At 45.1% G+C, this 26,402-nt stretch overlaps 1 protein-coding gene across 5 annotated transcripts in view; it reads right to left on the bottom strand.

Annotated features, from left to right (window-relative positions):
* Positions 1 to 1,729: 1,729 nt before the first annotated feature.
* NHEJ1 (non-homologous end joining factor 1) overlaps positions 1,730 to 26,402 on the bottom strand; it is an 81,875-nt gene continuing 57,202 nt past the window's right edge. For 3 of the 5 annotated variants that reach the window (XM_058704425.1, XM_058704434.1, XM_058704418.1), the window contains exons 6-8: positions 3,383 to 3,500; positions 2,668 to 2,786; positions 1,730 to 2,251 (exon numbers count right to left, since the gene is read on the bottom strand). In XM_058704425.1, the coding sequence (XP_058560408.1) occupies positions 2,177 to 2,251; positions 2,668 to 2,786; positions 3,383 to 3,500 (312 nt within the window). In that variant the 3' untranslated portion in view covers positions 1,730 to 2,176. Of the gene's footprint in view, positions 2,252 to 2,667; positions 2,787 to 3,382; positions 3,501 to 8,738; positions 11,598 to 26,402 lie in introns of those variants that run through there. The other 2 variants (XM_058704443.1, XM_058704454.1) reach the window with 2 other exon arrangements.

Below are 26,402 nucleotides of genomic sequence, written 5' to 3'. Positions count from 1 at the left end.
GCATTCTTTTGAGAACATGGAAAAGTTATGCTCTTAGAATTTTTCTTACAATTTTAGGGGGTTCACAAACCCCTGATTCCCCTCTGATTAAAAGTACATGCTCTTGAGACCATGGTCTTAGGGCAGAGGGATTATCCAGGGTGAAGAACCCTTATTTTCTCCCAGCTTGCTGGGGCAAATCTTCCCATTTTCCATGTGGTCTCATACCTTACAGATGCTGAAATATGGCTATCTAAATTATGCCCAAAAAATCCCTAAAGAACAAAGTGAGCCATCTGATAGATTGTTTTTACATAGTCCCCAATTTGCATCAGTGATAGTCACGACAGTGGGGCACTGTGATCTGGAGGTGAAGAGTTATCAACGGTGACTGGGAATGAGCCCTGGTGGAGCTCTCAGACTGGGCTAGTCAGTAAAAGCATGGGGGTCCTGAAGTCCTGAAAGGCTCCGGCTGTGAAGAGGTGATGGGAACTACAAGATCCTATTGAAAGGAAGCAGGGTCATAGGAGAAGGGCAGTTACAGTGGAAGATAGAAAAGGCCTAACACCCTTCCTGGAAAACGTTTTCTGTAATGTACATACGGATGCAGTGAAGAACTCAAAAGTCTGGGTTCAAATGCTGGCTGTTACTTATTAGCTGAATGACCTTTGATAAGTCACTTAATCACTTCAAGACTGTATTTCTTAATGGATTAACAGTATCTTCATCATACGATGCTATGAGGATTCAATGCCAGGTAGTTATTAGAGTACTTAGTATATATTAACTGCTCAGTAACTTTTAGCTGCCTATTATTATTGCTGTTCTTATTATAATTATTATTACTTTATCATTGCTTGGATTGTCCTCTTCCCCATGACTTGACATAAGGACAGAAACACCCATCCCAGACAGAGAAGACATGGGGATGAGGAGGCATTTGACCATCATAAGTAAATAAGCCCGAAAAGGCCCCCGTGGGTTCTGCCCCCATTCCTTCCTCTACCTAACAGCTCCCAGTAAACATCGGGGTTCTACTTTCCTTCCTGTCTCTCCTAATTAATGTTTCAGATGGTCTTACCCATAGAGGAAAACCTAGCAGAAAAGGCCATGGGACTTTGCCAATCCTGGTCTGCTAAATCTTTCCAGATCTGTCCAAAGAGTGGACTTTTTAACTAAGATTCTTCCTATCTCATACAAATTTTGCCTTTTTTCCTGCTAAGCACTATTCATTCCCTAGGCCAATTCAGTTGTCCCAGAGAACTCTGTGGCCATTCCTGTTCCCTGCTGTCCTATCTTCTCGAGTTCTTCTAGTTACCATGTTACTTGAAGTGGCATGAAGGACGGGAGAATAAAATTCCTTTCTCTCCCACTCCAGTGGGAAACTACCTCGGCCCTTGTGCTCGAAGCTCTTTATAATTTCAATCCCATATTGTGGTTTAGTCTGTTGTCTATGCCTTGGAAACAGACAAAAAAAAAAAAAAAACAAGGACAAAAAACAAAACAACACCCCATATGAAGTTGGGCAAAGGAGAACAGCAGCAATCTGTTCTGTCTGTGCCCACCACGGAAAGAGTTCTCAAGATCAAAGTTCCCAAATGGAGGCTTAGCGTAGGCCACATGAGAGAAGCATGAGAAGAATCTGAAGGAGCAGATTGAGGGCCTAAACTTCATCTAGAGACAACAATGGGTGGGGCCCAGTAAAGTGAAATAGGTTGGTCATGTTACATAGAATAAGCAATCTCGAAAGCAGGGGGGTGTGAGTGCTTTTTATTCCATGCTTAAGAGAGAAGTGGGTCTCTGAGGAGCACCTGGGACTGGCTAGAGACTCTTAAGAAAGGTAGATAGGCTTCCTGAGCATGTTGTGCCTTTTTGCTGGCTTGCCCTATGTATCTAAAGTCCATGGTAGGACCCTGGGTCTGGAGAACCTCTAACAAAAGAGAGGAAGGTATGGGACTCTCAGAAGCTGGCTTCCACTTGGATAGGGAAGGCCAATGGCCAACAGGCTAGAGCCAAGATTCTCTTGGTCAACAGTACCCATGCCTTTCCACATGGACTTCAGTTATCTTGCCCCTACAGTGGGGCCTCAAACTATATAACTCTGTGTCAGAGATACTCCTGCCATGGGAGTGCCTTTTAGGCTGACATTAGGGCACTATTCTCCAGGTCCATCCTCAGCAGTTGAGACAGTGACAGGTTAACTGAAGAGCCCCCTTAGCTTCTTCCTCTTGACCTTTGACAACTGAGGTCTCTTCACAGGGCCTGAAGGACCCTAGAAAGAAAAGGAATCCAAGTTAATAGAGGTTTCAAACAGTTCCACTTAGGTTAGGTTGCTCCCCTGACTCTGGGTGGGATGAGTGGCTGGCACAGGTGGTCTGAAGTCTGTGCTGGGCCGTGAATGTGACACAAGACCCTATGCAATGTGTACATCCCTTCTCCTGCAGGGAACAACCTCATAGACTATCACTGGAAGCGGGGTAAGGGAGAGAAGGAGTCAAGGTCCCTCAGTCAGTACAGGAATTGCAGAGAGGAAATACCAAAGTAAGATGCACAAGACCATGATTCTCCATATAGAAATCCATAATCTAGAGGCCTGGTCACAAATACCCTCCAGTATTTGTTAAGGCAGCATCAACTAGGTGATAGCCGCGGGGCCTCTGGCTCAGGGGCTACAGGTGCATGACTCACTGTGGGGTCTTTCTCAGTCACTGGGAGGGATGGTGCTGAGGAGACCGGCTCTTCTGGCTGGCTCAGAAGTTGGTTTTCAGTTCCTTGTGGGGAGGTACTGCTTGAGGGCTGAGGATCTCCTGAAATCAGAAAGATCAAGAGAAGACAGTGATAAATGTCTTCTTCTTACCAGGAAGGCATTAGCATTTACCAAGCATTCTGATAAAGGCCAGGGTTTAGTACTAAGATATAAACAGACAGAAGTAGCCACAAATCCAACTTCCAGCTGACTTTTGGAAAGCTCTGTGTCTACTCTGAAGATTCCCCAGGCCCACTTTAACTAGGTAGGACAAGAGCTTCTTTGACTCAAAACAGCCAACTGCTCTTCAATAGACATTTCCTACCATGTCTCAGGTAGAGAGATTAATCTTTCTCCTGGTCCTCTCACTAATTCTCCAAATACCTAGACCAGTTCCAATAGAAGTTTCTGCAGTGATGGAAATGTCTGCATCTTCACTGTCCGCCTTGGTAGCCGCTGGCCACATGTGGCCACACGTAGCTATCGAGCATTTGAAATGTGGCTACAGCAAAGGAGGAGATGTATTTTTCATTTTATTTCATTTATTCATTTTTAATTTAAATTTAAATCATGACTACCATATTGGACAGCACAGACCTATACCTTAACTCTAACCCCAGGGAGACCAAGAACCTCCACAGCTACAGAGCTACTCACCAGTGCCTTGATGCTCCTGTCTCACTTGGATCTCTTGTCTGGTGACTGCCACATACAGATTCTGTAAATGCATGACAAAGGGTCTTCCGTCACCTACATGGCATGCCTCTGGTAGTTTCTAGAGGGGAGAGAAGATGTTGTCATTGGTTGTACTCTATTGCCAGAGAAAAGGAGTTTGATATTTCCACTGGCAGAAATGGCACCAAACCCAAAAGAATTTATGTAGGGAAGTTAGATCCAGTATAGGACATCCATATCCATATATTGTTGGGAACAATATAAGACCTCTTGTGAGCTCCTCTCCTCTGAAAGGCAACTAACTCCAAATGTATATCTTTAATTCCCCCAATACTTAAAGTCTATTATGTTTTCCCATGAATACCCCTGGGGTACCCATGGGTCTCTGGGGTCTTTCTCCCAAAGGGATGACCTCTTAAAGGACTGTTTTAGGAAATCATCTTCCCTACATTGTCCCTGAGCTGTACAGATGACTGTTTTACTTAAATTCACTCCTACAATTCCACACTAGAGAGAGAAAAAAAGATGAAATCCAGGGAAGGGGAGAAAGAGCAGAATGGGAATGACAGACTGAGAGATAAGACTATAAATTATGGAGCTGTGAAGTTCAGTTAGAGGAGATGGGAGAACTAAATTTTGCAAAGCTTTGGAGGCTTCCCTGCCATTTTACATTCCTTACTGCAATCCCATGGTGCTTTACTGTAATCCCTGAACCGACAAATGGGGTTCCCCCAGGAGGGGAGAAAAATGGATTCTTAAAAAAAATTTTTTTAATGTTTATTTATTTTTGAGAGAGAGAGAGAAAGAAAGAGAGGCAGAGAAAGAGGGAGACACAGAATCCAAAGCAGGCTCCAGGCTCTGAGCTGTCAGCACAGAGCCCGACGTGGGCCTTGAACTCACGAAATGTGAGATCATGACCTGAGTGGAAGTCAGATGCTTAACCGACTGAGCCACCCAGGTGCCCTGAAAATTCATTCTTGAGGCATAAAAACATCTTACTCTTTTCAAGTATGAAAGATCAGGGCACCTAGGTGGCTCAGTTCATTACGTGTCCAACTCTCAATTTCAGCTCAGGTAGTGATCTCACTGTTCGTTGGGATCTAGCTTCACGTTGGGCTCTATGTTGACAGCATGGAGCCTGCTTGTGATTCTCTCTCTCTCTCTCTCTCTCTCTCTCTCTCTCTCTCTCTTTCTGCCCCTCCCCTGCTCATGTGTGTGCACACTCTTTCTCTCAAAATAAATAAATAAACATTAAAAAAATTTTAAAGTATGAAAGATAACACATACCATATATAAACAGAATTTTGGTATGTCTGTGGATTAAAATTTCTTGAGAGGAAGTGATTAGAAAAAAGTGTCTTAAAAGGCTCCTTATGGGGTGCCTGGGTGGCTCAGTCAGTTGAGTGTCTAACTCTTGAATTCAGCTCAGGTCATGATCTGACGGTTCTTGGGATCGAGCCCCCCATGGGGCTCTGCGCTGAACTCGAGGAGCCTGCTTGGGATTATTTCTCTCTCACTCTCCCTGCCCCTCCAGCCCTGTCCTCACCTTAAAAATAAATAAACAAACATTTAAAAAAGGTTCCTTAGCAAGGTGATAATGAGAAAAAAGTTGAGAAATACCACTATCGTCACACTCTGTTTCCTTCCTTGTGAATGAACCATGGATTTACATCTACAGGAAAATGCTTTGCCTAGTTCAAATTTCGTACGCTTGGCTTAACTGAGTTGAAGTAATGGCTGAAGATGGAAGAAAGGCAATAAAAATGAGATGAAGGAGCATGGTATCCCGTGGTCCTAAGCCTGGCTGCACTCCGGAATCTTGGAAAGGACCCAGAGTAACTTCCCCTGTCCCTGTGCATGCAAACAGTCATGGTCCCAGCCAAGCTAGCAGGTCTCTGAGGAAAGCTGTGCCAGCAGCTCACATGGGCACCAATCCAAGCATCCTGGATCGACCCACATCTCGTGTCAAGGGCACTTGCTCTGTGCTATAAGGGCATTCGTTTCTGAAACCCACCATGGGAGAAGGCTGGAAGAAAGAAAGTGGGAGAAGCAGTGAAGTAGTTGCTGAACCACAGTCAGGATTATCTTTCCCTGAGTAGGGTGGTGGCTGGAAAACTTGTTGATGCCCAGGAAATGTAACACACATTTATACTCCAATCCCATTTCCCTAAGGACCATATCAGGCTTGGACTTCCACTGGAAACCACAGATAATGAATCAGGAGCCTTAAGTTGAAACTTTGCTTCTAGCCCATAATCACCCCAGGAGTAAAACAGCCCTGAGGAACAAACTGAAACAGGGAAGGCAAACTATCAGGCCACACACCTCTACCTCGCCTCACTCTCCTTCTTAGTGTCAGCTTCCCCAAGCCACCTCCTCCAGCAGAACGTCCTCTACTCTACAGCCAGAGAGCCCTGGCAGTGGAGAGGTCAACAGCTGTTCTCCTTCCTTATGTCTCATGTTTCCAGACTGCTCAAGAAATGGGGGCTCTCAGGGCACCTGGGTGGCTCAGTCAGTTAAGCGTCTGACTCCTGATTTTGGCTCAGGTCATGATCTCAAGGTTCATGAGATCGAGCCCAGTGTCAGGCTCCCACGCTTGGAATTCTCTCTGTCCCTCTCTCTCTGTCCCTCACCCGCTCACATGTGTGCACGTGCTCTCTCTCTCTCTCTCAAAATAAATCTTTAAAAAAAGAAAAGAAAGATGGCCTCTCTTAAGGGTCCTCCACACACAGCTTGTTAGGCATGGTGCTGCCTGTACAAATGGGCTAGGCAGAATCTAGGCAGTCCCATGTCACCCCCTCCTGCCCTTTCTATGGAACTAAGCAGACTCATAAATTTTCTAGGGTGATTTTTAGCCAGCTCCTGCATTTAGTGTCAAAATGAAAGGCCACTAAAGCCAGTGCTGTCCTGAACCTAAGTTCAAATACAGAATCTGTATCTTAAACCTCTTCCATCCTTCCCTGTCTCAGGGACATCTGGTCTCGCAGCTGTTGTCAAAAGTCACCCCACCTGAGTATTCCCTGAAAAGTACTACAAAGAGAATATGGGTACATTTGCTGCATATTTACTATGTGCTAGATACTGCCAATGTATTAACCCATTTGCCTTGTTCACTGCTGTTTCCCTGGTACCTAGAACAACAATAACGACTTGTGAGTTGGGGCGCCTGAGCCGCGCAGTCAGTTAAGCTTCTGGCTCTTGATTTCAGCTCATGGCATGATCTCACGGTTGTGGGATCAAGCCCCATGTCGGGCTCTGCACTGACAGCATGGAGGCCGCTTCGGATTCTCTCTCTCTCCCCTTCTCTCTCTGCCTATCCCCATGCTGGCATTCTCTCTCTTCCAAAATAAACCAATAAACATTAAAAACAAAGTAACTATTTGTGAAGGAATGAACATGGCAGGCACTAGCATGACCCCGTTTTCCCGAGGTGGTGCCTACTGGCAAGCAGTGGAGCAGGATTAGAACCCAGAGAGGTGGGCTTTAGTGCCTGTGCATACAATGACTACCCTGCTTACTTCCGGAAACAGCAGAATTTTAGTCAAAAGGGCAACACAGCCTTTCCCAGGATCACAACGCTCTCTTGCCTCACATCACAGTTCACTTGCCTAAACTCCCATCCAGCTCAGGAACACACTCTCTCAGGGAACAAGGAAGGAATGAGCAGAGAAAATGGACGTTCTACCTGAAAAGCTGGCCCCACCTGGAACCCTCAGGGGGCTGAGGCCATCCCTCAATTCCATTCCAGCCATTCCCATCATCACTGACTCCGCAGGCATCATCCTCACAATATGCAAGGAGAAGGAGGTGGAGAGGCGCCGGCTTGGGAAGGAGGAACATTAGCTCCATGCAGGACAATGGCAGGGGCGAGCTAGGGCAGGCGGCAGAGATCAAAGGGAGAACATTGGGGTCAGGACTAAGAAAAGCAAATAGCAGTGCCCCCTGCCATAAGTACAAAGGAGCCAGGAGCAAGGTGTACCAGCCACAAAGCAGGTCACTGCCCAGAGTGGGGAGGGGAAGAAGAGACAGGTCAGTCTACTGTATAATGTGTTCATCCGATTAACCCAGAATCAGTGCTACGCAGCAAAAAGCTATTAAGATTCTCCCACGTGCCAGGCACTGCAGGACTGGGGCGAGGGGGAAAGACGTGTACCCTGCCCTCCTCAGAACAGGACTGAGCTAGTCTAAGATTTAAAATAAGAGTCCCTGCCTCAAAGAGTATATTCAGGTGCAAGGAACGGGCAGTGTAGGGTTTTTTCCAAGTGTTGTGTTATCACAGAGTTATAAACAAAGAGTATTAAGAACCCAGAGAAGAAGAAAGAGGAGGAATTTGAGAGTCTCCCAAAAAGCCTGGGGTGGGGAGGGTGACACCTGGCTAGCCGTGCAAGGTTAGACTGTGAAGGTGGGAGCTATGTGAGGCACAAAGGTGTGAAAAGACAAGACATGTTGATGTATCTCATGGGAAACAGGACCCGAAGGCGAAGTTCATACCCACCAGATTGCTAAGGGCTTCGTTTTTTGAATTAAGGGTATGCCCGTGGGAGTTTCCTTTTGTTTCACAAAGTGGCTTTCTCTACTACACCCGTGCTTGCCAAGGCTTGCTTGGCTCCAAACGAATACTGAATCAAGCGTGAGGGGTCAGAAGCATTCTCCAAGTTTGCCTCTGCAGGCTTTTGGCAACATTTAGCACCTCTTCACTAACCATTACACTGTGACTCTTCAGTAGTCCCACAGCGACACTTCTCTCCCATCTCCAGTTTGCTGGGACTTTGGCCCCTGCCATCTGGCCATATCAGAAGCTTTAGGAAAACCAAAGCTACAGATCCTCTAGGGCATTTTATTTCCCCTTCTTTTCCCTACTGCAGCTCATTTCAGTTCCCAGTGCCCAAACTCCCCTCTGTCGTGGAGCTGTGTCTGTAGCTCCCATCACTATGAGTCCTCAAACTCACTCCCAGGGGTCCAGAAATTCCAAGGCTCCCTCTTACTCTCTGACCCCAGCAGGATCTGCTGGAGAGATCCCAATTGTCTCTTTCCATTAGAAATAAGACGTTAGACAGGGGTGGGGTGCCTGGGTGGCTCAGTCGGTTGGGCGTCCAACTTCAGCTCAGGTCGTGATCTCAAGGTTAGTGAGTTCGAGCCCCAAATCAGGCTCTGTGCTAACAGCTCAGAGCCTGGAGCCTGCTTTGGATTCTGTGTCTCCCTCTCTTTGTACCCCTCCCCAGCTTTCTCTCTCTCTCTCTCTCTCTCTTTCTCTCTCTCTCTCAAAAATAAATAAAACATTAAAAAAAAAAAGAAATAAAAGGGCAGATTCCCAACCTCACTCTCCACCTCCCTACCCACCCTCACCCCGCCCCAACTCCTTCCCTCCTTTCCTCTGAAGCTGTTTCAGAAAAGAAACTTTTAGAGTCCTGGGTAAAGAAAGGCTGGACCCTGACTGACAGTAGCTCACCCTACTCAATAGGGGCCCACAGCCGAGGAGACTGGGTGTAGGGGACAAAGGAGAAAAGGGAACAGACCAAGTGTCAGCCCTGAGCAGGTCTTTGGTGCCAGCACCAGGCCCAGAAGCCTGTGCAGCGCCCAGCCCCCAGGCCCCCACAGACTGTACTGTCACACACCAGGGCAGAGCCCCCAAAGCATGATTTCCTAAGGGTAGGAGTTCCTCTCCTCCCTCACGCAACCTGGTAAACTCTGCTGGGATGTTCACAAACTTCCTCGCCTGGAGAAAGCAAGTCCCAGTTTAGGAAATCATGGTGATTTTCATCATTAGCTCCTCTTAGGGTTAAGGGCACATTGGAAAATTCTTCTAGGGTCCCACATTACCAAAGGGTTACCAAAATAGCGAAGAAGGAGAAAAATGGTTTAGGAAGATGACTAATTAGAAAGACTCTAACAAACAGAACTCCCCAGTGCTCCTCTCCACCTTCAATCCATTCACCCAACAAATATTTACTGACCATCTACAGTATTCGGGATGATTGAGATGCTGGGGATATAACAGATCGAACACAAGAGATAAGAAAAAAATCTCCTGCTCTCCTGAAGTCTACATGCTAGAGAGGGATCAACAACAAACATACAGCTAATTAAAACATACACTCTATCAGATGGTGACCACAGAGAAAAATAAATCAGCACAGGCGTTATGGGATTGGGGCAGGATTGTGCTGCAATTTTTATCAGAGGCCAAAGAAGGCCTCACTGAGAGGGTTAATATTTTTTAACAACCCAAACAGAAGTGAGAGAATGATCCACATGGCTCTCTGGGTCAAGGGACTAGATTCCCAGTTTGCCTGGGTCCAGTCCCCGCTTATGCCTGTTGCCGTTCATTAATAGAGGTCCCTTTCTCCCTGATTCAGTCCTAGTTTGCACGATAAATTAGACAGTCACCCTGTACCAGAGGACAAGCATGGCAGCTATGTGCCTGTGTGTTTGTGTATTTTTTTGAAATCGGCAGTTAATGTAGTTTATTAGCTTTTGTTCTGGAGGATGGGAAGCCATTAGAGTTTACAAAGGAGTGAAATGATCTGATTTACATTTTGAAAGCATCACTTTGAGTGTTGAAGGACCAGAGAAGAAGTAGGCAGATCTTCTAGAAGGCTGCTAGGATGACCAGGAGAGCCTGGGCCTGGGTGGTAGAGGGGAGGTGGCAACGAAGTGACCAGATTCTGGGTATGTCTGAGGGTATGGCCAACAGGATCTGCTGATGGAGTGGGTGTAGCATTCGTAAGGAGTCAAGGATCACCCCATTCCAGAACAGAAGGTGGATGTCACAGAGGGATGATCCAGAAACCGAAAATAAATCCCCAGACTAAAGGAAACCTGAAATGACCCCTAAGTCTGCAACACAGAGCCAGCTGTGGTAGCAAAAGGGTGAGACTAGAAGGAAAGGTGAATCCAATGCCTAGGGGAAGTATCACGGTATAAAAAGAGGAAGCCCAAAGTGGCCTCTCACTCAAAGAGGAAGCAGGAAGATTATCCAGGGATTAGAAAAATAAATTCTTAGAAGAAAAAAGAGAAGTAGAAGCAAGCTTTAAGGTCTGGCTTGAGAGTCCAAAGACTTGGATTTGTACCTTAGGTCTATTTGCTAGCAGGAACACTTAGGGCAAGTTATTATACTTAATCAATGTCTGATCTTGAGAGAGAGAGAGAAAGAGAGATGGAGGGATGGGTAGATGGGTGGGATGGGGGGGTGACTAACAACAACTATGGTCATGGTTCATGGAAGGATTAAATGAGAGAGTAGAGTAAGAACCCAAGAAATGTCTGTCCCTTCCCTTTGCAAGGCACACCGAGACTTCTCTTGCCTGGAAAAGTCCAGTGCCAAGGAGGCTCAAGAAATGTCTTGATGCTCTAGTGCAGACAGAGAAACCAGGTCTGACTCAATTATTAACCCTTCCCCACTGCTCTTCCAACAGTTCAGTGAGAAGTCAAAGCCCAGAGCGGGGACACACTGTCATGGAAACCCTGGTTGGTAACCCTCAGGGAGTTCACTGCCCACCATTGCCACACTAGCCCACTCCTCAGACTCTGGTCAGGACTAAGGCCAGATGGCTTCTGTACCAACAAGTCCTGGCTTTAAATCCTCACTTTGCCAGTCAGCATCTATGTTCCTAACCTCTTTTGGCTCTGTTCCCTCACCAGAAAAGCAAGGATACCTAGTGACACCTGTTCATATGAGACTGCTAGAAGGGTCACACGCAATAATGTAAAGGTTGCCAGCTCGATATATATTATGTCTCCCAATCTACCCCAAACTGCTCTGTTGCTTCTCAAAGATCTTCTTTGATCTCCCAAGTTCAGGACCTACCCGAGAGGTCAAGATCTTGCTTTTCATCCTCCTCACCCTCTTTTTTTTCTGGTGGGGCAGGTGCGACCCTGGAGAGTAAAGCTACCCTCTCCAGAGGCACACAGAGCACAAGCAGCTTGCTCCCCAAAAAACTTCAGCAAAAGCATTCCAACTAGCCCAATTTGTCCAACGATGCTTCTGCCAGAAACCCTTTCCCACCACCCCTTCCTGCTCCCTAATGTGCCTGGTGCAAAAGGCTCTGCCACACCATTTCCATTTTAAACCAACACATGCTCAATCAACAAAGGCTATTTGGAAAGTAGAAAAACATAAAACATGAGCTGCAGATACATCATCCACAGTTGACAGACAAATGTATTTTGATGGGATTGATCTCTGTTTCTTCAGAGTCTGAGAGAAAAAAAAAAAAAGTTAATGGGACAGAAAAAAGAGAGAGATGGCACTGACATCCAGGTTTTGCAAATACAACCGCTGGCTCTCCCTCCTCCGCACTTCAGTTACTCCACAGCAGCTCACTTGGATGAGCAGTTTTGGAGCTTCAAGCAAGATCCAGCCTCTGTCTTGTCCCTCACAGAGCACCCCTGTGAGTTCTCTCAGTTCGCTGATTGCAAATCTTGCTGATTTGGGAGAGAACACAGTACCCTGAGCACACAAGGCACGCTGCCCTTGAAGACGGCATGTGAAGTCCAGACGGCTGAGGCCGCTCCTGTGTTTGGTCTGGGTTAGCTTTGTTTGGGTCTGGGCCCCACCGGGCCTACCCTGACCACTCTGCCCGCCGCTGCTGACCTCACCGTGCTCTCCCGGCAGCCTCTAGCTCCTGAGCACCCGCCCACTCAGCGCTGGGCTCTGCTAAGGAGAGAGCACAGACAGGTCTGGACTTAATCTTGTGTTTGGAGGGAAAAAAAAATCTTGCACTGGGGACCCTGCAAATCAACTGCAGTCCATCTTGCCCCTCCCCACGTTAATGCGAGGTGGGAGAATGGCTGCGTGCATGCGTTCTTACATTCAGGCACGCAGGTATGCCGTCTAGTCAAATCAGTAAATCGCTTTGTGGCCTGCCCTTCTAATGGGATAATTTTGCTGCCTCTCCCTCTCTCTCACAGTGCTGGAAATGCAATGGAGATAAGATACGCGCATAGTTGAAAACAGTTCGAGATAAAGTCCAGTCCTACTTGTATTATTCAGATTTTTCTGGTTCCACTTGAGGCCTAGTGAGCTCCCTGAACTGCACAGCTAGAAGAGACGGGAGATGGGAAGAGAGACTATAAAAGAGATGTCCAAGTAGATGGCTTAAATAATATTAGTAAGATTAACATTTGGAGACACTTTTAATGTACTAGGTACTAGGCTAAGCATTTTAATGCATTATCTCAATTAATCTCCACAGTAACCCTATCAGCAAGGCACTAAAATCATTGTCATTTTATATATGAGAAAACAAGGGCCCAGAGAGGTTAAGTAACCTAACCAAGGCCACAGCTAGAAAGTGGTAGGGTGGGGAAGTAGAAGACCTGGGAAGCCGGACTCCAGAACGTACCCCTGAACCACTATGCTCTAATACCTCTTAGAGACACCCCACGAGACACGCATGTCTCCCTTCTGCCCCCGCAACCCATTCCCCACAAGGAAGCTGGTCCCCATTCTGAGGTCCAGTACTAGAAGCTAGCCCTCACCTACTTCTTAACTCCCCAAATAGCCCAAGAGGCTGACAGAAGGAAAAGACAGAAGGCCCTCCAGAGAAGGAAAGCCTTACTCAAGCCCTGGCATGTCCTCTGATGGTACTAGAAAATCAGAAACAGGAGTCTCTGGTACAGGGAGGCTCTAGACTCTAAATCTCCTTTTAAAATAAGTACAGCCCCTCAAAGTCATAGCAGGAAGGCCCCTCAGCTCTGCCCCAAAAGAAAAATAATGGTAAAGGGAGTGGAAGTGAAGGGGGGGGGGGCGGGGGCCGCCACTCTCATAAGAGCCCTTTGTGGTGGCTGCCTCTGAAAGGAGGTTTTGCTAGACAAGGTGGAACTTCTCAAGGTGACAAGCAAATGGTACAGCCTAAGCTGTGACCCTTTGCTCGCTCCAGAGCCACCCCTCCCCTTTGCAGGGCCAAGCCTAAACTGTCCCAAAGCCCCACCCAGCCTCAGCACAAACCGCGGCTTTCTAGTCTGGGGAGCGCCTCACAAGCGGCAAAGGGGCTGGGGGACCAAAGTGGTTTCCTGGGGGGGAGGAATCCTCGGAGCCCCTCAGAAACTTCAGCAGCAGCTCCCACTCCTTCTCCAAGAACAAGCAGCTCCTGTCAGCTCTGGCTCAGGGAGGGGACTCCGGCCAGCCTGTGCTGGGGAGACAACCAGTCTGAATGACCATCAAGCACCTCTCTCAAGTTCAGCCGCCTCACCATCCTTTCCCCAAACGGAGATGAAACAATGTGGTAAAAACCAGAAAGAAAAAGCGTCATATTTAATAACAACAAAAATCACAGCTATAAGGCAGGCACCTGGCTTTGAAAGCTCTGGATCCCTGCCCTGTGCCACGAGCAACTGTTCAGAAGTGCAGATTTCATTTTCTTTCTTGTTCCAGTGGAGAAGAGAGGACAGTCAGCTGGGTCTACAGGACACAGAGGTGATTTAGAGGACCCGCTAGTATTCTCTGTAGGACCTCTACCACTAAAGGGATTCTCTTTCACTCCAGATTACACGCCTGACAGCTGGGAACACAGTCCATGGCGGCTGTCACCTCATGGGTTCCCTGCCCCCACCACCACCGCGCCTTCTGCCTGCTCCCTGTAGGGTAACACAGTATCCTGTCTACCCTGCAGAATCTTACTCTAGAGGGTGATGCACCGCCTCCCCATATACACATAAGTACACACACACACACACACACACACACTCATGAGAGGGGCCTGATCTTCATGACCTTAGGTAGGTAAAGATTTACTAGGACACAACTCACAAAGGAAAAGATTGATAAACTAGACTACACTAAAATTAGGAACTTCTGTTCACCAACAGATACCACCAAGAGCAAAACAGCAAGCTACAGAATGGGAGAAAATACCTGCCATACATGCAAGCAATAACGGACTCATTTCTAGAATATATGAAGAATCTGTGGAAAACTCTTAAAAATCAATATGAAAAAGACAAATCACTCAAGAGAAAACTGACAAAAGGCTTGGTCAAATCTAAATGACCAATAATTGCACGAAAATGTACAAAACCCCATTAGTTATTAGGGAAGTTAAAACCACAATAGGGTAGCGCTACATACTTACCGTAATGGCTAATAGGGAAAGGGCAGACGATATGTGTTGACAAGGATGTGGTACAACCAGAACTCTCAGACGCTGCTTGTGTGAGTACAAACTGAGCGTCACTTTGGAAGACTGGGAACATCTACTAAATCTAAACATATGTGTAACGACGAAGAGACCATTCTATGTATGTATCCAGTGCAAATGGATAAATTGCGGAATGATCCTACAATGAAATATTATCCAGAAATGAAAATTAACAAAGCGCTGCTCTCCACAACACGGGCAAACTTCATAAACATTTTATTGAGTGAAAGAAGTCAGGCATAAAAGAGTATATGTCACGTATATAGTTCCATGTATATGAAGTTCAAAACAGGCAAAAATAACCTGTCGTATTAGAAGTCGGGACAGCGGCAACCCTTTAGAGATGGCATGTACTGAGCAGAACTGAAAGTTTCTGGTTCCTGATTTGGGTGCTGATTATATGGCCATGCTCACTTTGTAACGATTCTTCAAGCTATCTGCTTATCATATGGACACTTTTCTGTATATATCTTACACTTCAATTTAAAGCGTTTATTAATAAAAGATAAACCACCATGGAAAGCAATCTGGCAGTTGCTCAAAGAGTTAAATGGAGAGTCACTATATGCCCCAGCAATTGTGCTCCTAGGTCTATACCAAGGAGAACTGAAAACTATGTTCATGCAAAAACTTTTACACGAATGTTCATAGCAGCATTATTCATAATAATCCCAAAGCGGAAACAACACGAGTGTCGACCAACTGATGAATGGATAAACAAAATGTGCCATACCCATATAATGGCAAATTATTCTGTCATAAAAAGGAACAAAGTACTGATACTTGCTTCAGAAGATGGATCTTGAAAACATCAAGTCAAGTGAAAGAAGCCAGATGCTGGGGCGCCTGGGTGGCGCAGTCGGTTAAGCGTCCGACTTCAGCCAGGTCACGATCTCGCGGTCCGTGAGTTCGAGCCCCGAGTCGGGCTCTGGGCTGATGGCTCGGAGCCTGGAGCCTGCTTCCGATTCTGTGTCTCCCTCTCTCTCTGCCCCTCCCCCGTTCATGCTCTGTCTCTCTCTGTCCCAAAAATAAATTAAAAATGTTGAAAAAAAATTAAAAAAAAAAAAAAAAGAAAGAAGCCAGATGCAAAATGCCCCATATTGTATAATTCCATTTGTGTAAAATATTCAGAATAGGCGAATCCACCTAGAGACAAAGTAGTTTAGCAATTTCCAGGAGCTGAGGGATGGGGGGGAAATAAAGAGTGACTGTGGATCAGCACAGAGTTTCTTTTTTTAGGGTGATAAAAAGGTTCTGAAATCACAATAGCAGCTATGGCTGTATGACCCTGTGAGCATGCTAAAAACCACTGAATCACACACTTCTGGTAAATGTTAAAATATACAAATTGTAACTCAATTTTTAAAAGGATTTTTAAAAAAGATAAAGTCTCTGCTCTCCCCCCTCCTCTTGCCATTCTCCATTCTGTTTCCTCTTTTAGGAACAGACGCTTTGTGCTCGCTTCGGCAGCACCTAAACTAAAATAGGAATAGACGCTTAGGCTCTCAACAGGCTTGGACAACTTTTAAGGGGCTTTAATACAGTCAGTGGAGCAGACTCCTGCCTAGTGACTGACCGGAGTTAGCACAGAACAGGGACAGAACACAGGATCCAGAGTCACACGCGCCCAACTCTGAAAATACGCCCCTCCCCATTTACATATCCATTTTATGATCTTAGCTAAGTGACTTAATCCCTTTGAGCCTCAATTTTCTCTCCATAAAATGAGAAAAATAATTCCTATCAATGAGGGTTGCCGAGAGGATTGTTAAATGAGATAATGTGTGAGACGTATTAATCACATTCCTTTGAGAGTTCCAAGCAATTTGTGTTCCTTGAAGGCAACCAGAAGAAGCACTTCAATCAGCTGAACAGTGTGGGCTTTGGAGTTGAAACGCTTACACTTGGATCCCCAATCCATCACTTTATCTTGCTAGTAGCCCTTTGTTTCTCCAACTGTAACCCCAGGAATAATAATACTACCTGCGTTACAGAGTTATCATGAGGATTAGATGAGATAATGCATGTGAAATGCTTGCTACGCTGCCTGGCACACAGAAAGCGCTCAATAAATATTATATTAACTGTTATTAGCAATTCAATCATTCAACGAAATTGTTGAATATGCCACACAGTGTGCCATGTCCTAAGGATAAGATGGAGTTCACTGCCTTCAAGAAGCTCATATTTTGGTTGAGGAGTCAGACCCATAAACAAATAATTGTTCTTCGTGGCCAGCCACACACTAGAGCCTTTGATTCCCAGTCAATAACACCAGGTCTAAGGTATTATAAAACAAAGCTGGATATGTAAGGAACGGTGTGGGGTGGGGGCAGCGGCGAACACACTAACCATGAATCAACAGTAGACCCTCCTTTTTTTTTTTCTATAAATAGCCTACAAGAATCTAGATAAATAGGCATGCAGACTTCCTCCTCGGCATTACTTCTAACTGGCTAGGGGTTTAACAGCATCTCTTATATATCTATCCCCTGCTGGCTTCAAAGCTGGTCCCTTCTCATCTTTTAGATGTCTGTTTAAATGTCACTTCTTCAGGCCCCTGGACCATATCATCTAAAGTATTTGTCCTTATAGAACTCTGTTCTTTTCCTTCCAAACAATTACAATAATTTTCAACTGTTCGTTTGTTTACTCATTTCCTGCCTCCCCAACCAGGCTGTGAGTTCCTAGAATTCAGGTTCATTCTGCAAATATTTACCAAGTGTCTACTATGTGCCAGGCTCTGAAGTATGTGCTGGGCGTTCAGTTTGGGGGTACAGACATGACTACTTCGCTCATGGAGCCTACAACCTATATTCACTGAGCTTTGGGATGGAAGTTTTTCCCAATCCTGGCTGAGGATCTTCTTTTGACTAGCTCAGTTAGATATGGGCCCTTGACTGCCAATCTCTCACTCAGTCCAAAAAACAAGAGGCTGGAACTCTGGGGACTTCTTAGTTCTTCCTTTTGCAGTCCTAGATTCCCATAACCCAGTAGAGTTTAAGTTAGGGCACACGGCACAACCTCAGAGCCATTTCTGCAAGTTCTTATTTAAAAAAGCTATTCAGGGGCGCCTGGGTGGCTCAGCCGGTTGAGTGTCCGACTTCGGCTCAGGTCATGATCTCACGGCTCGTGGGTCCAAGCCCTGCGTCGGGCTCTGTGCTGACAGCTCAGAGCCTGGAGCCTGGGTCCTGCTTTGGATTCTGTGTCTCCCTCTCTCTCTGCCCCTAACCCACTTGCATTCTGTCTCTGTCTCTCTCAAAAATAAATAAACATTAAAAAAAAATTTTAAAGCTATTCATATCAGTTTGCTAGGAGCAAAAACTGTTGGTATCAGCAAAGGATGTACTAATTGGGATAGGAGATGGGATGGGAGGTGGGGGGAAGAGTGGCAAGGGTCTCCCTAAGTCCTGCGGAGAAGGAATAACTAGACCTAGAGGTTCTGAGCCCTTAGCACCTTTCAAATTCAATGCCCTGAGATTTTCTGATGGCAGCTTCCCACAGTCTGAGCTTCTCTATCACTGAGCCTGACTTCATCCCAAAGTCTGCTTCCTGCTAAAGCCAGTCTGAGGTCCAGGGATGCTGAATTAGACTCTAGTAAATATATTCTGCTGCAAGTTTTCTGGGAATAGGTAAAGGGAACACTGTTTTCCAGGTCTGGGGACTGGGAGATAATAAAATTCAAAGGGTTATTGAAAAAGCTGCTTTAAATTCTTTATTAAATAAACAAGGGTATACACGCATGTGCACGCACACGCACACATACACAGAATAAATCTTGCTTAATAGCAGGAGATAATTCCCGAAAGCAGGATCAAGGAAAAAAATCTCAAGCTACAGAAACAAATAAATTTAGTCACTTACTTGGCACCTTCTGTGAGCCAGATTATGCTAGGTCCAAAGAAATAAATGAATGATTATGGGTTCAGCAAAGTATGTTCAGTTCTATGATACAGGTCTGTGCCCAGTCTGCCTTGAGAGAACAGCAGGAAGCAGGCAGGATTTTTCACCCTTGTCAGGGATTTCCAAACTCTGCCCCCAAACTCTCTGCTCTTAACCTACGCTGGAGACAAACGGAAGCAATGCCATGGGGTAGACCTGGAGGGTGGAGCTGGGGTAGATATATGTCCGTTAATTCAGAACAGCACACTGAATTGAAAATAGGGGGGAAATCTACAGGAACCAGCGAACTAATAGCCCCCAGCCCAAATCACTGTTGCCAGATTGATCAGAATTAGTGGCATGACTGAAGGAAGGCTAGCAAGGAAAAACAGTGTCATGTAGGGAATGAGATTTTGCAGCTACATCTGTGTGATACTGTCACAGGAAAATGAGATTCTCTGGAAATCTCTGCACTCAAATTCCTAACTCAGCCCCAGGTTAGAAGAATGCATGTCCTCAGCATTAGCCTCCCTTGCTCCTCTTTGAGCAGATAGTAAGTATCATGTTGTTTTCCTGGCATAAAGACTGCATATCCTAGATGAATACACTGAGCACATCTATGACAGATTAAACATGGAAGCTATAATTTGGAGAAAATGCTTGTGGAAAGAATGGCTCTTCCAGGATCCATGATCCTGGCTGGGAGAAGAAGAGATTTTTTTTTTCACTCAGTATTAAAACTTTACTATTAATTCCAATTACAAACTGTGTTTTCTTGCCATACTAACATGCTGCTACTACTTAGACGATCAGTAGATCTCTTTCTGGATTCATATTGATCTATCCACATTCTACTGGTTCCTTTGACAACCAACACTACATACTTTCTTTTCTTTTTTTTTTTAAAGATTGTATTTTTAAGTAATCTCTACACCTAATGGGAGGCTCGAACTCACAATCTAGAGATTAAGAGTCGCATACTGCACCAATGGAGCCAGCCAGGTACTCCAATAGCACACATTTCCTAGATAGATGATACAATACAAGTAGGAAGAAAACTGTTCTCTATATCAAATACAAATGACTACAAAGTAAGTTAAGGTGGCCAGGTCACTTAAGCTCCCTTCTCTGGAGGTGTATTCTATTCACCCACATACCCCCATAAAAGGGCAAGATGAGGTGGTCAAATCTGTACTATGTGACCCAGATCTCCTGAACCCAGCTAATTAGACCAAGGGTGGACATCTGACCCAAGAGAACTCAATCCTTAGACCAATCAGATTCTCTCCATCCAATATGTGACCCAAAAGCCATAGAGCAGGCATTCTTTGCTTTTTTGTGTGTGCCATGGACTCCTATGAAGTCTGGTGAAGGCTGAGGACTCTTCCAAATATGTACAAAAAAACATACAAGAGGGGTGTCTGGATGGCTCAGTCGGTTAAGCATCCAACTCTTGGTGTCAGCTCAGGTCATGATCTCCCAGTTTGTGAGTTCGAGCCCCACATCAGACTCTGTGCCGACAATGCAGAGCCTGCTTAGGATTCTTATTCTCTCCGCCCATCCCTTGTTCACAGTCTCTCTCTCTCTCTCTCTCTCTCTCTCTCTCTCTCTCAAAATAAATAAACATTTAAAGAAAATAAGAAATAAGACATATAAGATTACAAAGAAAACCAATGAATTAAAATGGTGTTTTTTAAAATATTTTTTAAAATGAGTAATACATTAATATGTATACTTCTTTATTAATATATTAAACTACAAGATCTAGCCGCGGGCCTAATAACTTGTCATTTCAAACAGCAGTGAATATAAACTATATTTCTTGATAAAATTTCATATATAAATTATTTCATATATAAAATGATATAAAAATATCTGTAATATCTATTGGTGACAAAAATTGTAGGCGCTGCTAATGCTGTAGTGGTTTTTGTTTATAAGAGAAAGAAATGCCAAATTTCAATTACAGGTTAATGAAGATAAGGTTGCAATTTTCCCCTCCACCCGATTCATGAATCCCTGAATTCTAAGCATGGATTTTCAAGGGAACCACGGACCTTTGGGTAAAAAAAACCCCTGCTGTGGACTTTCACTGAACAACAGTGGATGCTTAGTTAGAACGGCCACGTAGAGTTAGTCCGAGTGAGCAACAAGTCAAACCAAAGCCCCGTGCCAGTCAGTAGTTTGTGGGAGCAGAAGCAAACTGGCCAGGGGGTGGGCATGAGGGATAAAAAGTGATTTGAGATCTCTGGGAAAGAAGCCACCTTTCCAGCCCCTGTGAGGCACGGTTAAGTGCCCTGAAATTAGGTACCAAGAGATCTCTCTGTGCCTTTTCAGTATATTCCCTTTTCACTTAAGCTAATTGATGAAATTTTCTTCCTGACAATTAATTGCTGAGATAATATTTAAACAAACAGGGGCACCTGGGTGGCTCAGTTGGTTAAGCATTTGACTCTTGATTTTGGCTCAGGTCATGATCTTGTGGCTTGCGAGTTTGAGCCCCGCATCAGGCTCTGAGCTGAGAGTGTGGAGCTGCTTGGGATTCTCTCTCTCCTTCTCTCTCTGTCCCTCCCCTGCTTGTGCTCATGCTGTCTCTCTATAAATAAATAAACTTAAAAAGGAAAACAAATAAGCTTACTGAGAGTTGATAATACACTATGTATATTTGTGTATATTAATATTCCACTGGATTATGAATTCCTTAATAGTTGAGACTATGTATAATCTTAATTCTGTAAAACCTGTAGCTGCTGGTTTCTGTGAGCCTGCTGTAGAAGACACTAATAATGTCCAGTGGCTCGAGGGCTCAAAGGGAGGGGGAGAGCGGCCTGTCCTCTGTCTATGTGACCAACCCTGGCAGGCAAACCTGGGCAGTTTAGATATTTCACTTGTAGGAGCCAGACAAAATGAAGCAGGATGAAAAATCAATGAAGTCCTGGAACTATCTGGATCATTATAGATGTTTAGGTTTAGGGAGGGCAAGGGCAAGAAAGAGACATAAACAGCCAGAAGAAGAAACCAAAGCTGTCAGAGTTCTTCTTGGGAAATGCATCTTAAATAGATATTCCATTTTATTGGGGGCAGGGAGGGACTGAGAGGGATAAACTGTGTCCTGATCAGCCTTCCTGTTAACGAAAATAACACTGATGGTCAATGTCTCAACTCCCATTAGACGAATGTAGGTCTGGGGCCACTTCTGTGGAGAAGGGAACAGAATGACCCTCAGGCTTCCCCAGCTGCTTTTCCCACTGTTTTCAACCCACTGAGGGTAAACAGTAAAGAGGGACAGGGGATGGAGGGGAATGGGGCTGAAAATTACTGTTAATTGCTTTAAAATGCAGTGACTGGTGGGTACACGGTATTTGCTTTATTATCCTTTATGCCTTATGTACATCATATATTTTCCTTTATATGTACCACTATTTTATAGTGAAAATACTTTATTTTATTATTATTTTTTTAATTTGAGAGAGTGCATGCACACAAGCAGGGATGAGGGAAAGAGGGAGAGAGAAGGAGAATCTCAAGCAGGCTCCACGCCCAGCATGGAGCTCAACGTGGGGCTCAATCTCATGACCCTGGGATCACGACCTGAGCCAAAATCAAGAGTTGGATGCTCAACTAACTATCTGAGCCACTCAGGTGCCCTATAGTGAAAATATTGTAAAAGACACAGTGAAAACCAGATCAAATCAAACATCAAAAACATGAAAAAGTGAAAATTATTTAACACAATATCTGCAGTAACTACCAAAGTCCAAGCATGGTGGTAAGTCCATTGAGGGACATGCTCTCCAGACCTGTGGCCAGTGCCTGGCCCCTCTGGTCTCTGAGTTTAAAGAAGGGCAAGGATTCCAAGGATTCTGAGATTCTAGAAATAAAAATTCTGGATACAAAGTCACTTTCCAGAAAGACAAGAAGACTGGCAGTTTGTGGGTTAGGAAGCTGAAGTGCTTGAAGGTCAACTGCTAGGCCCCAGTTACCTGCTACTAGTTTAACTCAAAATACTCATTCACAACAGGGCACCAGCTAACCCCCTGGCTGGGGTGGCAGTGGAGGGACGTGACCTAAATGTGTCCAATGATGCGCTAAAATCCAGTGCCTACCTAGGTTAGAGCAGGGCCTAACGAGGCATCAAAGAGATAGAAGAGGAGGATGGAGCAGAGACAGACGAAAGTGGGGGTTAAAAGATATGCTTCAAGGGGGCGCCTGGGTGGCGCAGTCGGTTAAGCGTCCAACTTCAGCCAGGTCACGATCTCGTGGTCCGTGAGTTCGAGCCCCGCGTCGGGCTCTGGGCTGATGGCTCAGAGCCTGGAGCCTGTTTCCGATTCTGTGTCTCCCTCTCTCTCTGCCCCTTCCCCCGTTCATGCTCTGTCTCTCTCTGTCCCAAAAATAAATAAACGTTGAAAAAAAAATTAAAAAAAAAAAAAAGATATGCTTCAAGTTAGACCTCAACTCAGAACAGGAGCGTGGTCGTGATGAGGGTGGGTGGTGGGAGAAGGGGGCTGGAGAAAGAGAGAAGCGTGAATCTGCACAGGAGTCAAGACAGGTCTGATGAGGAAATTTTCCTAAATGGATGTGATCAGTCCTGAGGCTAAAAGCTGCTTTCTGAGACTTCAGTCCCTCAGCCCAGGATTTCTACACTCCTTGTCCTCTCTCCTGGCTGCAGCCCAGGTACTCTAAGATCATTTCTAGGTATAGTACATCTCGTGCTCTCTTGGATCTAGGTTTCACTGAGGAGGAAGGATGCCCTGGTTACCTAATTTAGTGCTTCCTACTGATATACTCCCCACTTCCTTGCAGGAAGCCATAATCTTGTGGGTTTAAGATTCCCAGTGAGTTTGCTAAACCCCTAAACCCAGGCTCACTTAGGAGGCAAGAGCAGGCAGCCCTGACACCAAGCTGACCCTAGGGAACAGAAGAGCTACTCCAGGGTTCATCTCCAGGTGAGGGGATGAAAGAAGGACCAAACCTAGGCTCTGGTTTCAGGGCATCTTGAACACTTGCTGACAATAAAACATTTTCTGTCAAGGCTTTGGCCCTCCAACCCACCAAAACAGAGGAAGAGGGTGGGAGAGGAATCTTATTCTCTCTGATTCCCACCCCAGGGAATAACAGCTCCCACCCCAATGCCACCCTAAAAGCCACTAGCCAGAGCACAAGGGCACCTAAGGGAGAATCTAAAGGAAGGACTGACCAAGGGTCAAGAGACCATATGGGTCCCTTCCTAATAAAGGGAAAGCAGATAGTAGACATGGGAGAAAGGCTAAGGAGACACTTGGCCAAGACATCTTTCCTCCATTCCCATTTGTATTATCTCTAACAAGCAAGGTAGCTTTTGGAAGATCTGTTGGGAGAATAAAGCAGAGAAGGGAAAGGAAGTAAAAGCCAACCATGATAAAAAGAGACCATGTAGCGTGTAGACGTCTCCAGGTCTCCAGGTCTTGAGGAGCTTATCTTTCACCAACAGTCCTAAGTGTTAAAGGAGCTCACCACCAGTGCTTAGCACATGTTTTTATATCAGTAGAATGCTTTACACCTGGTGGTCACTTAACAACTGTCCCCTGCCCAGCTCTTTCCCCACATAATCAAAACCTTAGTTCATGCAGACCCTTAGCCTGTGCCCATTTCTTGTGCCCAGGGCTGATCAGGAAGAGCCTTACCAGAGCAGCAAGAGCCAAGAGTGAATAGGAATGGTGCCATTGATAGCAGGAATTAGTTTCTCAATCAAATTCTTAATAACCTGGGATCTAGTTCAGAGAGAAGGGGCATGAGCACTATTATAAATGCAGCTGGAGAGGGAGCATCATCAGAAGAATGTTAAAAGAGCAAAGGGGCAGGTTTTAAGGCAGACAGGAAGTAAGAAACATTTCCACTGAGGTCATAAGGGGCGCTGAAGACAAAAAACCAGAGGTATAGTCAGTTAGACTATATCTGGGTTGGGACCAAGAAGAGAAGCTTTGAGAGGCTGACAAAAAGTAAGAGGGTCAGTAAACCAAAACGTAGATTGGGGGAGAAAGGTGGAGACTCACTTACTGAGGGGCTCCTGGTGCAAAGCATTTTGCCTCATCCAGAAACCCTTCCTAAAACTGGATCCCAAAGCCCAGAAATCAAAGAACCATATTGAGAGAGGGACACTTGGAGAAGAAGGAAACATGAAGTTCTAAGATTTCCTTCTTTCTAAATAATTCAGGGCAGGAGGAAAGTGAGAGGGCCAACTTCTTGCTATTTTGGTCTTTTTTTTTTTTTATGACTTTGAACTTTGTATTGCATAAAGTTGGTAGAATTTTGCAAGACTAGTCCCCCAGGAGGGGAACACCTGATGAGGGAGAAGAGTTGGTAATAAGCCAGGAAAGATTCTGTAAATATAAGGTGCTGCAGAGACACAGAAAACTACTGCTCATTGGACTCAACTGGGCAGTCACCTGCGCTCTGTGATCATGCCTAAAACTAGATGGGCATTAATTCAACAGATATTTACTGGGACCCACTGTGTTCCAGGTACTGTTCTTGGTTAGTGAGACACAAAAATGAACAAAACATAAAACAATTCCAGCCCTTGTGGCACTTATATTTTAGTGGTAGAAGACCAGTAATATAAAATAGTAAGTATGTTGGTGGATGTTGCATTCTATAGGGGAAAAAAGAAAGAGTAGCGTAAGGAATTGAGAGTGTAGGGATGGAGGAGTGGATTGCTGTTTTATTTTATCTTATTTTATTTTATTTATTATTTTATTTTATTTATATGTGAGGGAGAGAGCGAGGGGGGGCAGAGGGAGAGAGGGAGAGAGAGAGAGAAAGAGAGAGAGAGAGAGAGAGAGAGAGAGAGAGAGAGAGAGAGAGACCCAAGCAGGCTCCATGCTCAACGCAGATCCCAATGTGGGGCTCAATGTCATGACTCTGGGATCATGACCTGAGCCAAAATCAAGAGTTGGACACTCAACCAACTGAACCACCCAGGCACCCCAGATTGCTGTTTTAAATAGGGTAGTCAGGGTGGGCTTTGAGGAGATGATATCTGAGCAAAAAACTTAAAGAACCTGAGAGATTTAGCTCATGGATATCCGAGGGACAAGTGTTGGAAACAGAGGGAACAGCTAGTGCAAAGGCCTAAGACGGGAGTGTGTACAGTGTATTGAAAGAATAATAAGATGGTCAATGTGTCTAGAGTGAAGTAAGGGAATAAGAGATTGTAGGAGAGGTCAGAGAGTAGTTATGGAGGTCAGATAATATAGGACCTTATCAGTCACTCAAAGGACTGCTTTTACTTGAAGTGAGATGGGTTTTGAGCAAAGAAGTGGCATCAACTGACTTAGAACGTTAAAGGATCCGTCCAGCTTCGAAGGTGAGAACAGACTATAGGAGAGCCAGGGTGGAAGCACAGAGTCCAGTTAGGAGGTTACTATAGTCATCTGAGCAAAAACTGAAGGTGGCTCAGATCAAGGTGGAAGAAGCAGTGGAAAGTTCTGTATCTATTTTGAAAGAGGAGCCAACAGAATCTCCTGATGGACTGGATGAGAGAAAAAAGGTAAGAGTTAAACATGATTCCAAGATTTTTAATTGAACAAGCAGAAGGACAGAGTTGCCATCAACTGAGAAGGAAAGGTTATAGGAGGCCCATGTTTGGCATATGCGTGCTGTGGAGACAGAGGGAAATCAGGGGTTCAATTTGAATGTGTTGAGTTTGAGCTGTCTAACAGACTTTCAATGGGAAATGTTGGACAAGCAGCTGGAAACACAAGTCTAGAGTCTGGGAAGATCTGGACTGGAGATACAGGAATAAAGATCGTATTTAAACCCATGAGATTGAATGTAATTACCAACAGAGTGAAATGTATGTAGAGATCAGAAGAGGACCAAGAACCAAGCCTTGGAGATAGTACAGGAAAAAAGAAATCATCAAAGGAGATTGTGAAGAAGTAACCAAGAAACAGAAAATAAGGCCAGGAGAGTGCACAGCTCTGGAAGTCAAGTGAAGAAAG

This window comes from Neofelis nebulosa, chromosome 2, assembly GCF_028018385.1.
Source record: "Neofelis nebulosa isolate mNeoNeb1 chromosome 2, mNeoNeb1.pri, whole genome shotgun sequence".
Lineage (NCBI taxonomy): Eukaryota > Metazoa > Chordata > Mammalia > Carnivora > Felidae > Neofelis > Neofelis nebulosa.
Note: the sequence above shows the minus strand (reverse complement) of the source record. Positions and strands in the feature narration are given on the sequence as shown.